The 13,574-nt window shown below is 37.3% G+C and overlaps 1 protein-coding gene across 4 annotated transcripts in view; it reads left to right on the top strand.

The window, feature by feature from the left end:
* PHKB (phosphorylase kinase regulatory subunit beta) overlaps window positions 1-13,574 on the top strand; it is a 200,475-nt gene that overhangs the window by 98,789 nt on the left and 88,112 nt on the right. For all 4 annotated transcript variants that reach the window (XM_029200886.1, XM_029200909.1, XM_029200902.1 and 1 more), the window contains 2 exons: window positions 6,886-7,044; window positions 13,314-13,408. In XM_029200886.1, coding sequence (XP_029056719.1) covers window positions 6,886-7,044; window positions 13,314-13,408 — 254 coding nt within the window. The remainder of the gene's footprint in view (window positions 1-6,885; window positions 7,045-13,313; window positions 13,409-13,574) is intronic.

Below are 13,574 nucleotides of genomic sequence, written 5' to 3'. Positions count from 1 at the left end.
TCCTTTTATTTCTTTTTCTTCTCTGGAAGTTTTGCTGTGGCTAAAACTTTAAAAACTATTTTGAATAATAGTGGTGAGAGTGGGCAACCTTGTCTTGTTCCTGATCTTAGAGGCAATGGTTTCAGTTTTTCACCACTGAGAACGATGCAGGCTGTATGTTTGTCATATATGGCCTTTATTATGTTGAGGTAGGTTCCCTCTGTGCCCACTTTCTGGAGGGTTTTTCTCGTAAATGGGTGTTGAATTTTGTCGAAAGCTTTTTCTGCATCTATTGAGATGATCATATGGTTTTTCTCCTTCAATTTGTTAATATGGTTTATCACATTGATAGATTTGCGTATATTGAAGAATCCTTGCATTCCTCGAATAAACCCCACTTGATCATGGTGTATGATCCTTTTAATGTGCTGTTGGATTCTGTTTGCTAGTATTTTGTTGAGGATTTTTGCATCTATGTTCATCAGTGATATTGGCCTGTAGTTTTCTTTTTTTGTGACAGCTTTGTCTCGCTTTGGTATCAGGGTGATGGTGGCCTTGTAGAATGAATTTCAGAGTACCCTCCCTCTGCTATATTTTGGAAGAGTTTGAGAAGGAAAGGTGTTAGCTTTTTTCTAAATATTTGATAGAATTCTCCTGTGAAGCCATCTGGTCCTGGGCTTTTGTTTGTTGGAATATTTTTAATCACAGTCTCACTTTCAGTGATTGTGATTGGTCTGTTTATATTTTCTATTTCTTCCTGGTTCAGCCTTGGAAGGTTGTGCTTTTCTAAGAATTTGTCCATTTCTTCCAAGTTGTCCATTTTATTGGCATATAGTTGGTTATAGTTATCTCTCATGATCCTTTGTTATTCTGCAGTGTCTGATGTTACTTCTCCTTTTTCATTTCTAATTCTGTTGATTTGAGTCTTCTCCCTTTTTTTCTTGATGAGTCTAGCTAATGGTTTATCAATTTTGTTTATCGTCTCAAAGAACCAGCTTTTAGTTTTATTGATCTTTGCTATCGTTCCTTCATTTGTTTTGCATTTATTTCTGATCTGATCTTTATGATTTCTTTCTTTCTGCTAATTTTGGGGTTTTGGGTTCTTCTTTCTCTAATTTCTTTGGTGTAAGCTTAGGTTGCTTATTTGAGATGTTTCTTGTTTCTTGAGGTAGGATTGTATTTCTATAAACTTCCATCTTAGAATTGCTTTTGCTGCTTCCCATGTGTTTTGGGTCATAGTGTTTTAATTGTCATTTGTTTATAAGGTATTTTTTGATTTCCTCTTTGATTTCTTCAGTGATCTCTTGGTTACTTAGTAGCGTATTGTTTAGTCTCCATGTGCTATTTTTTTTTACAGATTTTTTTCCTTTAATTGTTATCTAGTCTCATAACGTTGTGGTTGGGAAAGATTGCTGATATGATTTCAATTTTTTAACATTTACCAAGGCTTGATTTGTGACCCAAGATATAATCTATCCTGGAGAATGTTCCATGAGCACTTGAGAAGAAAGTGTATTCTGTTGTTTTGGGATGGAATGTCCTATAAATATCTATTAAGTCCATCTTGCTTAATGTATCATTTAAAGCTTGTGTTTCCTTATTTATTTGCATTTTGGATGATCTGTCCATTGGTGAAAGTGGGGTGTTAAAGTCCCCTACAATGATTGTGTTATTGTCTATTTCCCCTTTTATGGCTGTTAGCATTTGCCTTATGTATTGAGGTGCTCCTGTGTTGGGTGCCTAAATATTTACAATTGCTATATCTTATTCTTGGATGGATCCCTTGATCATTATGTAGTGTCCTTCTTTGTCTCTTGTAGCATTCTTTATTTTAAAGTCTATTTTGTCTGATATGAGAATTGCTACTCCAGCTTTCTTTTGATTTCCATTTGCATGGAGTATCTTTATCCATCCCCTCACTTTCAGTCTGTATGTGTCCCTAGGTCTGAAGTGGGTCTCTTATAGACAGCATATATACGGGTCTTGTTTTTGTATCCTTTTAGGCAGTCTGTGTCTTTTGGTTGGAGCATTTAATCCATTTACATTTAAGGTAATTATCGATATGTATGTTCCTATTCCCATTTTCTTAATTGTTTGGGGTTTGTTACTGTAGGTCTTTTCCTTCTCTTGTGTTTCCTGCCTAGAGAAGTTCCTTTAGCCTTTGTTGTAAAGCTGGTTAGGTGGTGCTGAGTTCTCTTGCTTGTCTGTGAAGGTTTTAGTTTCTCCATCGAATCTGAATGACATCCTTTTTGGGTAGAATAATCTTGGTTGTAGGTTTTTCCCTTTCATCACTTTAAGTATGTCCTGCCTCTCGTTTCTGGCTTGCAGTGTTTCTGCTGAAAGATCAGCTGTTAACCTTATGTGGATTCCCTTGTATGTTATTTGTTGCTTTTCCCTTGCTGCTTTTAATATTTTTTCTTTGTAGTTAATTTTTGATAGTTTGATTAATATGTCTTGGTGTGTTTCTCCTTGGATTTATCCTGTATGGGACTCTCTGTGCTTCCTGTACTTGATTGACTATTTCCTTTCCCATATTAGGGAAGTTTTCAACTATAATCTTTCAAATATTTTCTCTGTCCCTTTCTTTTTCTCTTCTTCTTCTGGGACCCTTATAATTTGAATGTTGGTGTATTTAATGTTGTCCCAGAGGTCTCTCAGACTGTCCTCAATTCTTTTCATTGCTTTTTCTTTATTCTGCCCTGCAGTAGTTATTTCCACTGTTTTATCTTCCCAGGTCTCTTATCTATTCTTCTGCCTCAGTTTTTCTGCTATGGATTCCTTCTAGAGAATTTTTAATTTCATTTATTGTGCTGTTCATCATTGTTTATTTGCTCTTTAGTTCTTGTAGGTCCTTGTTAAACGTTTCTTGTATTTTCTCCATTCTATTTCCAAGATTTTGGATCATCTTTACTATCATTACTCTGAATTCTTTTTCAGGTAGACTGCCTATTTCCTCTTCATTTGTTTGGTCTGGTGGTTTTTTGCCTTGCTCCTTTATCTGCTGCATATTTCTGTGTCTTCTTATTTTGTTTAACTTACTGTGTTTGGGGTCTGCTTTTTGCAGGCTGCCGGTTTTTAGTTCCCTTTGTTTTTGGTGTCTGCCCCCAGTGGGTAAGGTTGGTTCAGGGGCTTGTGTAGGCTTCCTGGTGAAGGGGACTGGTTCTTGTGTTCTGGTGGGTGGGGCTGGACCTTGTGTTTCTGGTGGGCAGGGCCACATTCGGTGGTGTGTTTTGGGGTGTCTGTGAACTTAGTATGGTTTTAGGCAGCCTCTCTGCTAGTGGGTGGTGTTGTGTTCCTGTCTTGCTAGTTTGGTATGGGGTGTCCAGCACTGGAGCTTGCTGGCTGTTAGTTGAGCTGGGTCTTAGCATTTAAGATGGTGATCTCTGGGAGACCTCTTGCCGATTGATATTACGTGGGGTCAGGCGGTCTCTGGTGGTCCAATGTCCTGAACTCAGTTCTCCCACCTCAGAGGCTCAGGCCTGACACCAGTCCAGAGCACCAAGATCCTGTCAGCCACACGGCTCAGAAGACGACGAGAAAAAGGAAAGAAAGTTAAAATAAATAAATAAATAAAAAATTTAAAATTTTAAAGTAAAATATTTTTCAGTAATTAAAAAAAAAAAAAGGAAGAGAGCGACCAAACCAATAAACAAATCCACCCATGATATGAAGCACTAAAAACTATACTGAGGTAAACATAAAAATCAGAAACAAGTCAGCTGCAGACAGCAAACCCTAATTGTACAGTTGCTCCCAAAGTGTACCACCTGAATTTTGGAATGATTCGTTATCTATTCAGGTATTGCACAGATGCAGGGTTCATCAAGTTGACTGTGGACATTTAATCTGCTGCTCCTGAAGCTGTAAGGAGAGATTTCCCTTTCTCTTCTTTGTTCGCACAGCTCCTGGGGTTCAGCTTTGGTTTTGGCCCCACCTCTGCATGTGCGTTGCCTGAGGGCATCTCTTCTCCTCCCAGACAGGACGGGGTTAAAGGAACAGCTGATTAGGGGGCTCTGGCTCACTTAGGCTGAGGAGAGGGAGGGGTATGGAATGTGGGGGGAGCCTGTGGCGCCAGAGGCCAGCAGGATGTTGCAACAGCCTGGGGTGCACCATGTGTTCGCCCGGGGATGTTGTCCCTGGATCATGGGACCCTGGCAGTGGCAGGCAGCACAGGCTCCTGGTGGGGGGAGGTGTGGATAGTGACCTGTGCTTGCACACAGGCTTCTTGGTGGCTGCAGTAGCAGTGTTAGCTTTTCATGCCCATCTCTGGTGTCTGCGCTGATAGTCACGGCTTGCACCCCTCTCTGAAGCTTGTTTAGGTGGTGCTCTGAATTCTCTCTCCTCACGCACCCTTAGGCAGTTCCAGACTTTTTCCCAGACTCCTTCTCGTCTAGCTGTGGTGCACTAGCCCCCTCAGGCTGTGTTCACACAGCCAACCCCAGTCCTTTCTCTGGTATCTGAGCTCTGAAGCCAGAGCCTTAGCTCCCAACCCCCACCCTCCCCAGGGGGGTGAGCACACAAGCTTCTCAGGTTGGTTAGTGCTGGTCGGCACCTATCCTCTGTGCGGGAATCTCTCTGCTTTGCCCTCTGCACCCCTGTTGCTGCACTCTTCTCCGTGGCTCTGAAGCTTCCCTACCCCCACCACCTCTGTCTCCACCAGTGAAGGGGCTTCCTAGTGTGTGGAAACTTCCTCCTTCACAGCTCCCTCCCTGAGGTGCAGGTTCCATCCCTATTCTTTTGTCTCTGTTTTTTCTTTTTTCTTTTGCCCTACCCAGGTACATGGGGAGTTTCTTGTCTTTGTGGAAGTCTGAGGTCTTCTGCCAGCGTTCAGTAGGTGTTCTGTAGGAGTTGTTCCACATGTAGATGTATTTTTGATGTATTTGTGAGGAGGAAGGTGATCTCCATGTCTTAGTCCTGCGCCATCTTGAAGCACCCCCAGGAATGCTTTTTCAAGAAATTCTTTCTACCAGCATTCCCTTAATGTTCCTTTGAAATGTATAAATAATTCCTTTCTAAACAGAACAATTTATATTGAAATGAAAAAATGAACGAGGCTGCAAACAAATTAGAATAATCTCTTAATTTGTTATAATAAACTTATTTTTATGAAAGGAGTTCATTAGGCAAGGTGATAGGGAGATGAATTTTAAGTGTTCATGGCTATAGCTACTACACTGTAGTTTGCCAGGTGGGTGGAGGTTCTTCATCTATTACCTACTGTAATACTCCTTCACTGGATGTAATGTGACAATAATATAAAATGACTAATTTTTATCCATGTCACCAGAAATGTTTTGTTCAGGTGAGTGCTGCCCCCTTCAGAGGGCCACTTAGGGAGGCTCTGCCTTAGCCTAAGGGTACTACCATTGCCAAGAATATTTTGACCTCCTCTTTGGAGATGTTTTCAGGGCTTTTTTCACATTAATTTGAATGTCTGCCATTGTTCTAAAATGTCATCCTTTGAGGATGGGTTTAATATTTTAGAAATGGTCAAAAGGTCCAGACTTATAAATAATATATTGGTTTCAGTTAAACACCAGCAAGGGCCATAAAGGAACATAACTGAGTTTTTTCGTATGACGAGAAAACTAATTCTTGAAAGAATTCCAGAGGAGAAGTTCCAGATATCTTTGGTGTTTGGAAGTATTAGTAAAATAGTAAAATATTCTCATGAGTGAACAGCTTTGACGACCTATTTATCTGAAAGTTAAAAATTATGGTGTGTTAATTAAAAAAAAAAAAAAGAGGGTGGTCTTACAGACATGATGCACAAACTGGCAATCGCAGCAGTGGGTCCTATTCCTGTCTCACACGAAGTTTATGATATTCTTTAGGATTTTCCACAGTATCTTAGAGTAAATACTTTATACTGTATGCTCACCCTTTAAAGTCTGTGTAATGTTAAAGTAGCAAAATGTTTATGGATAAACATTGAATTTCAAATAAATGTTAATGTTTAAAACCAGTTTTTTGTCTTTATGCTCCAAATAACCACTTGTCCAATGTGAGAACCAATTTAATGAATGTTGTAATGAATATATTTAAAATCCCTTGAATCACATCTTTTAGTATTCAGTGATAGATCATTGATGCATTGAGGTGGTAGTCTGTGTATCACACTTTAGGCTTCTTTATGTTGAAAGAGTGATGTTCAGACTATTATCTGTGTATCATAGACCTTTTCACTGGTTTTAGACACAAATATCACTATTTATTGATGCGTGAAGAAAGAAGCAAATTTTAGGGAAATCTGTGTAGTATTATTAGAAAAATTAAGTTCAGTGTGGGATGATATTACAAAAAGTCTTCTGTAGCACTGTATTAGAATGTTGGTTGTTCTCCCTTTACATCATCCACAAAGATTCTAGTCTTAAAATAATTTTTAGTTTCTACCAAGAAATATTTTTAAATGAGTTGGTCACAGGGGGAAGATGGATTTTTTTTTTCTCTTCAGTGATATTGAATAGTAGATAATGGCCTTAATGTTTAAAATGGGGATTTCTTTGCTCTAAGCAATCGCTCAGGGTTATAATTCTTCATTTAAGATTACACAGTATCTCATTTGTAAAGCTTCCACAGACTAATTCTATTAAAAATAGCTTCTTCTATGGCTCTACATATTTGCATACTATATATTTATTGATTCATTTAAAGGTGTTAAATGTTGTTAAAAGAGATTATGTACACATTGTTGGCTAACATATAACATATCCTGTCAAATTAGTTTTAAAGTAAAGAAGCTTTTCCCACATTTTTCACTGGGAATTTCTGAAAAGAGTCAAATTTTCCTCTCCTATTGGACAACTTTCTCTCTTTCTGCTTTGTCATCATTGTAGTTTTTGAAGGGAAAATTTGAGGAGGATACTGATTTGTTATATTTTAAATATTTATTTTTAAACTCCATAGGTTATCCTGTCATACCAAAGTACTACTTTGTGCCAGCTGATTTTGTAGAATATGAAAAAAGAAACCCTGGTAGTCAGAAGCGATTTCCTAGCAACTGTGGCCGTGATGGAAAACTGTTTCTTTGGGGACAAGCCCTTTATGTCATTGCAAAACTCCTGGGTAAGTGAAGAAGATCGGGAACAGTTTTTTTTCTTATTATCAAGTCTTTAGAAATAAGTATGTCTTTGTTGACATTGACATTCTTTTTGGATTTGGGTGGTGTTTCATGCTGTTAAGAGGTCTTGGGGAAGTTTCTTAGCATGGAAAAGTACATTAATATGTCTATTGCACTGAATGATGATGGATGTTTCTGGGAAGAAAGTCAAATAGGTGTGGGTACCACTATGATCATTTTGGGCTGCATTCAGCTTAGTAGATAGGGTGCTAGCAGAAGGCTATGGAAACTTTGAGTCTCTTTTATAAATGGAATACAGTTGTGATTTAGTATAACAATCATGCTTGGTCATACCTGTAGTAAACCACTTGCCAAAAGGAATCAGGTGTCTCAAAGTTTTCTTCTTTCCAGTAAATACATGTTCGCAGTTTACTCAGTGAGGTGGAGGCATAATGGAGCCACTATTCATAATTCTTTGAAGAATTGTTTTTCAGCTTCTCCTAAAACTTCAGCTGAAGTATCTTTGGATACATTGAAATGAAAGTTAATTTAATGCACACAAAAAAGCATTATGCATCTTGCTGTACCATTCCTTGCTAAATTTTTTAATATTATTAGCATTTCCGTCAAAAAGGTTATCATAATAGTCAGAATTCTTTTATGACAAACAGATTATGAAACAAGCTGACTGTAAATACTGTACCTGCACTAAAAGAACTGCTTACTGTGTGAAATACTGTTATTGTCTTTGTTGTTCTTAGTATTACTGCATAAAAGCTAAATTTGTTTGTGCTGTAAGAATAATCATCTTTGGTTCCTTTTTACATTCCATTAGGGAAGAATATTTCAAAGTCCAGATTTCCAATTCAAGCTTTACACAAATGATATATATAAGAGCAGACAGAAGCCATTCAAAGAAGAGAAAATTAAGTTAATGCTGTATTCAGTTTGCTAATTTCCTGACTATATTTTCTGTGTCTCCATATATACTTAATCCTAATTTAAGAACCTGTAGAAAATTTTTTTCTTTAAAGGGACAGCTCTTTGATAAGGAGTTGATATTATTTATGCAGGTTTTGCTTTAAGATTTTCCAAAAGAAAAAAATAACATACATAAGGTAGTTTTCTTAGAATCAAGCCAAGTTGGTAAGGTTATCTCTGGTTAGAATTTTATTTCCGTCTTATTAGCATGAATACAAAGAAGCCTTGTTGATGATCAGCTAAATAAAACATATTTTGGCAGAGGAGTGGTTAACCTATCTAAGGACAAGAATTTTAACATCAGAATCATAAGTTTCTGTATACTACACTTGGAAACAAATGAGCATGATGAAATTTTTCTGTGAGTCTGAGACTGAAAACTGGTACCTGGGATATGGGATTTGAGATCTAAACCTTCTTCATCCTGCTTTTTGCTGTATATACAGCTTGGGGTTGAATGCAGAATTGACCATATTCTATATAAGCAGATTGAGCTTTAAAAAGCAAAGATTGAAAACAATATCAGTCAGTAACAAAACATTGGACCTTCCTTACTCCAAAATAAATGTATTGAATGTAGACAAATTTTGAGTGTAGATAGCATTTTCTTATGTTAAGACCAGAGTGAATAGAAATAATCCAGGTCATGCCTTCATCTCTGTTTTATGACCATTTTGAATACGAAAGAGCCTTCAAAGAAACAGTTTCTCTTTTGCCTGCTGCACTTCTAAAAAGGCAGTAGAGGACATGAGTAGGTGTATTGCAGACTACGAAACCACATACTTATCTCCTGCTAGAAAAAGAGATGCTGCATATTAATTAGCACTCTGACCTAGCTGTGTGTCATCTGGTTAACAACTCACTGGTTAAAATGAATAAGGTCTCAGAAGATTGAATCATTTAGTTGCTCTTGACTATTGTATAACTGCCCCCCCTGCCCCAAGAACCATCAAACTTCTATGGATGTTATTAAGATTCCACACACCACCTTTACTAACAAAGTCTTATTTATTCGTTAAAGGAGCCTCAGTTGGATATCTGCTTAACAGCATTTTGTGGGCAGTTAATTGGAATTACATGAGCATAATAGAACAGTAAATCTTTAAAAATATTCTGTAATACATGGCTTTCACTAATTCAGTCCAGTTTTTAATTGGTGAAATTTAATATTCTGCTCTATGTATGCCTTAGTTAATAATTATACAACAAAACTATGTGACTTCTATGTTAGAGCAAAAAGACTCAATATGCTGTTTCTTTTCCCAAGGCCTGAACTACCCATTGTGTTCTTAGAAAATAGTTAATTATTACAGTAATTTTTTTCTTTAGAAACTTTAGACTTTTAGAAAATCAGTGTTTGCTATAAAATAGGTAACTAAATCATAAACAAGGAACTACCACGTGAAAAGGGCTTCCATGCTTATAGTACAACAGCAGTTGAAGACATTGCCCTCATTCTGGTCAGTGCCCCATAAAAAATGCTCCATCTCAGAAATCTCTTTTAGAATTTAGTGTTAGGAAACACTGTCTTCCCTCACTGAACTAGTTTTCTTCCTTGAAACTGCAAATACATTATTTTTATTGCAGAACAACTTTATTGAGGTAAAATTACATACATTTCACCTACTTAAAGTTTACAGTTCAATATTTTTTAGCATATTCACAGAGTTGTGCAACTATAACCACAATCAATTTTAGAATATTGTCATCAATCCCCCCCCCAAAAAAAGTCCTATACTCTTTAGCAGTCACTCCCCACGTACCCCTAATCACTTCATCCTTCCCCTTAGCGCTAGACAATCATTAATCTACTTTCTATTTCTATAGATTTACCTATTCTGGACATTTTATATACCTCAAATCATATAGTGTATGGCCTTTATGACTCACTTAGCCTGTCTTCAAGTTTCATCCATGTATTAGCACTTTGTTCCCTTTTTTTTTTTTTTTTGTCTGCACCGCGCAGCATTCGAAGTCTTAGTTCCCCTACCAGGATCGAACATGTGCCCCCTGCAGTGGAAGCGTGGAGTCCTAACCACTGGGAAGCCGGGGAATTCCTGCACTTCGTCCCTTTTTGTGGCAAAATAACATTCCATTGTACGGTTATACCACTTTTGATTTATCCATTCATCAGGTGATGGACATTTGGGTTGTTTCCACTTTTTGGCTATTATGAATAATGCTGCTCTAAACTTTCATAAACAAGGTATTGTTTGACATATATTTTCATTTCCCTTGGGTGTATACCTAGGGGTAGAATTGCTGAGTCATATGGTAACTCTGTGTTTAACATTTGGAGCGCTTCTAGACTTTTTTCCAAAGTAGCTGTGCCATTTTACCTTCCAACCAGGAGTGCATGAGGGTTCTAATTTCTCCACATTCTCTCCAACCCTTATTCTTGTCTGTGTTTTGACATTAGCCATCCTAATGGGTATGAGGTGTTATCTCATTGTGGTTTTGATAAGCATTCCCCAAATGACTAATGTTGTTGAGCATCTTTTCTTGTGCTTATTGGTATATCTTCTTTGGAGAAATGTCTATTCAGATACTGTGGCCATTTTTTTTTTTTTTTTGCGGTAGGCAGGCCTCTCACTGTTGTGGCCTCTCCCGTTGCGGAGCACAGGCTCCAGACGCGCAGGCTCAGCGGCCATGGCTCACGGGCCTAACCGCTCCGTGGCATGTGGGATCTTCCTGGACCAGGGCATGAACCCGTGTCCCCTGTATCGGCAGGCGAACTCTCAACCACTGCGCCACCAGGGAAGCCCTGTGGCCATTTTTAAATTGGGTTATTTGTCATTTTATTGTTAAGTTGCACGAGTTCTTTATATATTCAAGATAGAGGTCCCCTACAAGATATGTGATTTGCAAATATTTTCTCCCATTCTGTGGGCTGTCATTTTGCTTTCTTGATGGTGTCCTTTAAGACACAAAAGCTTATCGCTTTGGCAAAGTCCAATTTATCTCATTTTTTCCTTTGTTACTTATGTTTTGATGTAATTTTGTCTAATACGAAGTCACAAAGATTTACTCTTATATTTTCTTCTAACAGTTTTATATTTTTAACTATTACATTTAACTTTTTAAATCTGTTTTGCATTTAATTTTGTAGGTGGTGTGAAGAAGAGGTCCAGCTTCATTCTTTTGCCTTTGTATATTCACCTATCTCAGTACTTTGTGTGGGGGAAAAAACTATTCTTTTCCCTGTTGAATTGTTTTGGCACCCTTGTCAAAAATCAGTTGACCATAATGTAACAGTTTATTTCTGGACTGATCAGTGGATCAGTCTGTTCCACTGATCTCTGTCTTTATGCCAGCACCACATTGTCTTAATTACTGTAGCTTCTTCCTTTCAATCTGGATGCCTTTTTTCTTGCCAAATTTCTCTGACTGGAACCTCCAGTACAATGTTGAATAGAAGTGGCAAGAGTAGACATCATTGTCTTGACTCCTCATCTTTGGAGCATAGCATTCCATCATTGAGTGTGACATTAGCCATGGGTTTTTCATAGATGCCCTTTTTCAGGATGAGGAAGTTCCTGTCTATCCCTAATTTGTTGACTGCCTTTTATCATGAAAGGATGCTGAATTTTGTCAAGTGTTTTCTGTGTCTACTGAGCTGGTCACGTAATTTTTATGTCCTTTGTTCAATTGATATGGTGTATTACAGTAACTGATTTGGGGAGGTTAAGCCATTCTTGCATTTGTGGGGTAAGTCCCTTTTGGTCATGGTATGTAATCATTTTTATATGTTACTGGATTTAGTTTGCTAGTATTTTTGTTGAGTAGTTTTGTGTCTATATTCAGAAAAGATTTTGATTTGTGATTTTCTTCCCTTGCGGTGTCTTTGATTTTGGTATTAAGGTAATACTGGACTGTTAGAATGAGTTGAGAAGTGTCCCTCTATTATTTTTTGGAAAATTTTTGTGAAAGATTGGTTTTAATTCTTCTTTAACTGTTTGGTAGAATTCATCAGTGAAGTCCCATGGTCCTGAACATTTTTTGTGTGGAAAGTTTCGGTCACTACTTGTTACGCATCTGTTCATATTTTTGTTCCTCTTTGAGTCAGTTTTGGTAATGTATGTATTTCTAGGACTTTCCCATATCATCTAGGTTATCTAAATTGTTGGCATACATTTTTTCAGAGTATTCTCTTGTAATCCTTAAGGTTGCTAGTAATGTTCCTAGTTTCATTCCTGATTTAGTAATTTGAGTCTTCTTTCTTTATTTTTTGGTCAGGCTAGCTAAAGGTTTGTCAACTTTTGAGTTTTTCAAGAATCTACTTGGTTTCATTTATATTCTGTATTGTTTTTCTATACTCTATTTCATTAATTTCCACTCTTAATTTCCTTCCTCTTGCTTGCTTTTGATTTAGTTAGCTCTTTTTCATCTGCTTTCTTAATGTGGAATATAGATTATAGACTGGAGAATTTTCTGTTTATTTTTTAATTAATTAATTAATTTATTTATGGCTTCGTTGGGTCTTCGTTGCAGTGCGTGGGCTTCTCATTGCAGTGGCTTCTCTTGTTGCGGAGCGTGGGCTCTAGGCGCGCAGGCTTCAGTAGTTATGGCATGTGGGCTCAGTAGCTGTGGTTCCCGGGCTCTAGAGCACAGGCTCAGTAGTTGTGGCGCATGGGCTTAGTTGCTCAGTGTCACATAGGATCTTCCCAGACTGGGGATCGAACCCATGTCCCCTGCATTGGCAGGCAGATTCTTAACCACTGTGCCACCAGGGAAGTCCCAAGAAGTTTCTGTTTTAATGTAAGCAATTACAGTTATCAATTTCCCTCTGAGCATTGCTTTACCTAAATCCCCTAAGTTTTGGTATGTTGTGTCTTCTTTTTCAATCATCTCATCAGAAAGTACATTAGAAAGTATTTTCTAATTTCCCTTTTCATTTCTTTTCTGACCCATTGGTTATTTAGGAGTGTGTTGTTTAATTTTAGTATGTTTGTGAATTTCTAAAACTTCTTCCTGTTAATTGATTTCTATTGTGGTTGAAATCAATTTCAACTGATTCTATTTGAATAGAATTCTATTTGAATTCTATTTCTAAATTCTGGTATTTCATTCTGTTATGGTTGAAGTATATACTTTGTATGATTTAAATCCTTTTAAATTCACTGATGCTTATTTTATGGCCTAGCATATGAAAGATATTACATGTGCATTGAGAAGGATGTATATTCTGCTCTTGTTGGATGGAGTGTTCTATAAACATCTATTAGGTCCAGTTGGTTTACAGTGTTTTATAGATACATTTTTGATCATGTCATTTCCTTTTTTTTTTTTTCAGCTGATGAATTAATTAGTCCTAAAGACATTGATCCTGTTCAGCGTTATGTCCCACTACAGAATCAACGTAATGTGAGCATGAGGTTTTCCAATCAGGTAAAGAGATATATAAAGATATTTTATTTCATAACTTAGACTCATCCAGACATTTAACACTTAATTGAAGAAGAAATTTTATTCTGAATGGGTTTTTATTGTTCCTTCTGAGGGCAAAGCTTTTCTGTCTTCTGGTTAGTTAAGATTTACCTGTGGTAAAGGGCTA

Source organism: Monodon monoceros, unplaced genomic scaffold (genome assembly GCF_005190385.1).
Source record: "Monodon monoceros isolate NGI ecotype Baffin Bay Population unplaced genomic scaffold, NGI_Narwhal_1 Super_Scaffold_10, whole genome shotgun sequence".
In the NCBI taxonomy this organism is placed as follows: Eukaryota; Metazoa; Chordata; class Mammalia; order Artiodactyla; family Monodontidae; genus Monodon; species Monodon monoceros.
The sequence above is the reverse complement of the archived record's forward strand: the minus strand, read 5'-3'. Positions and strand labels throughout refer to the sequence as shown.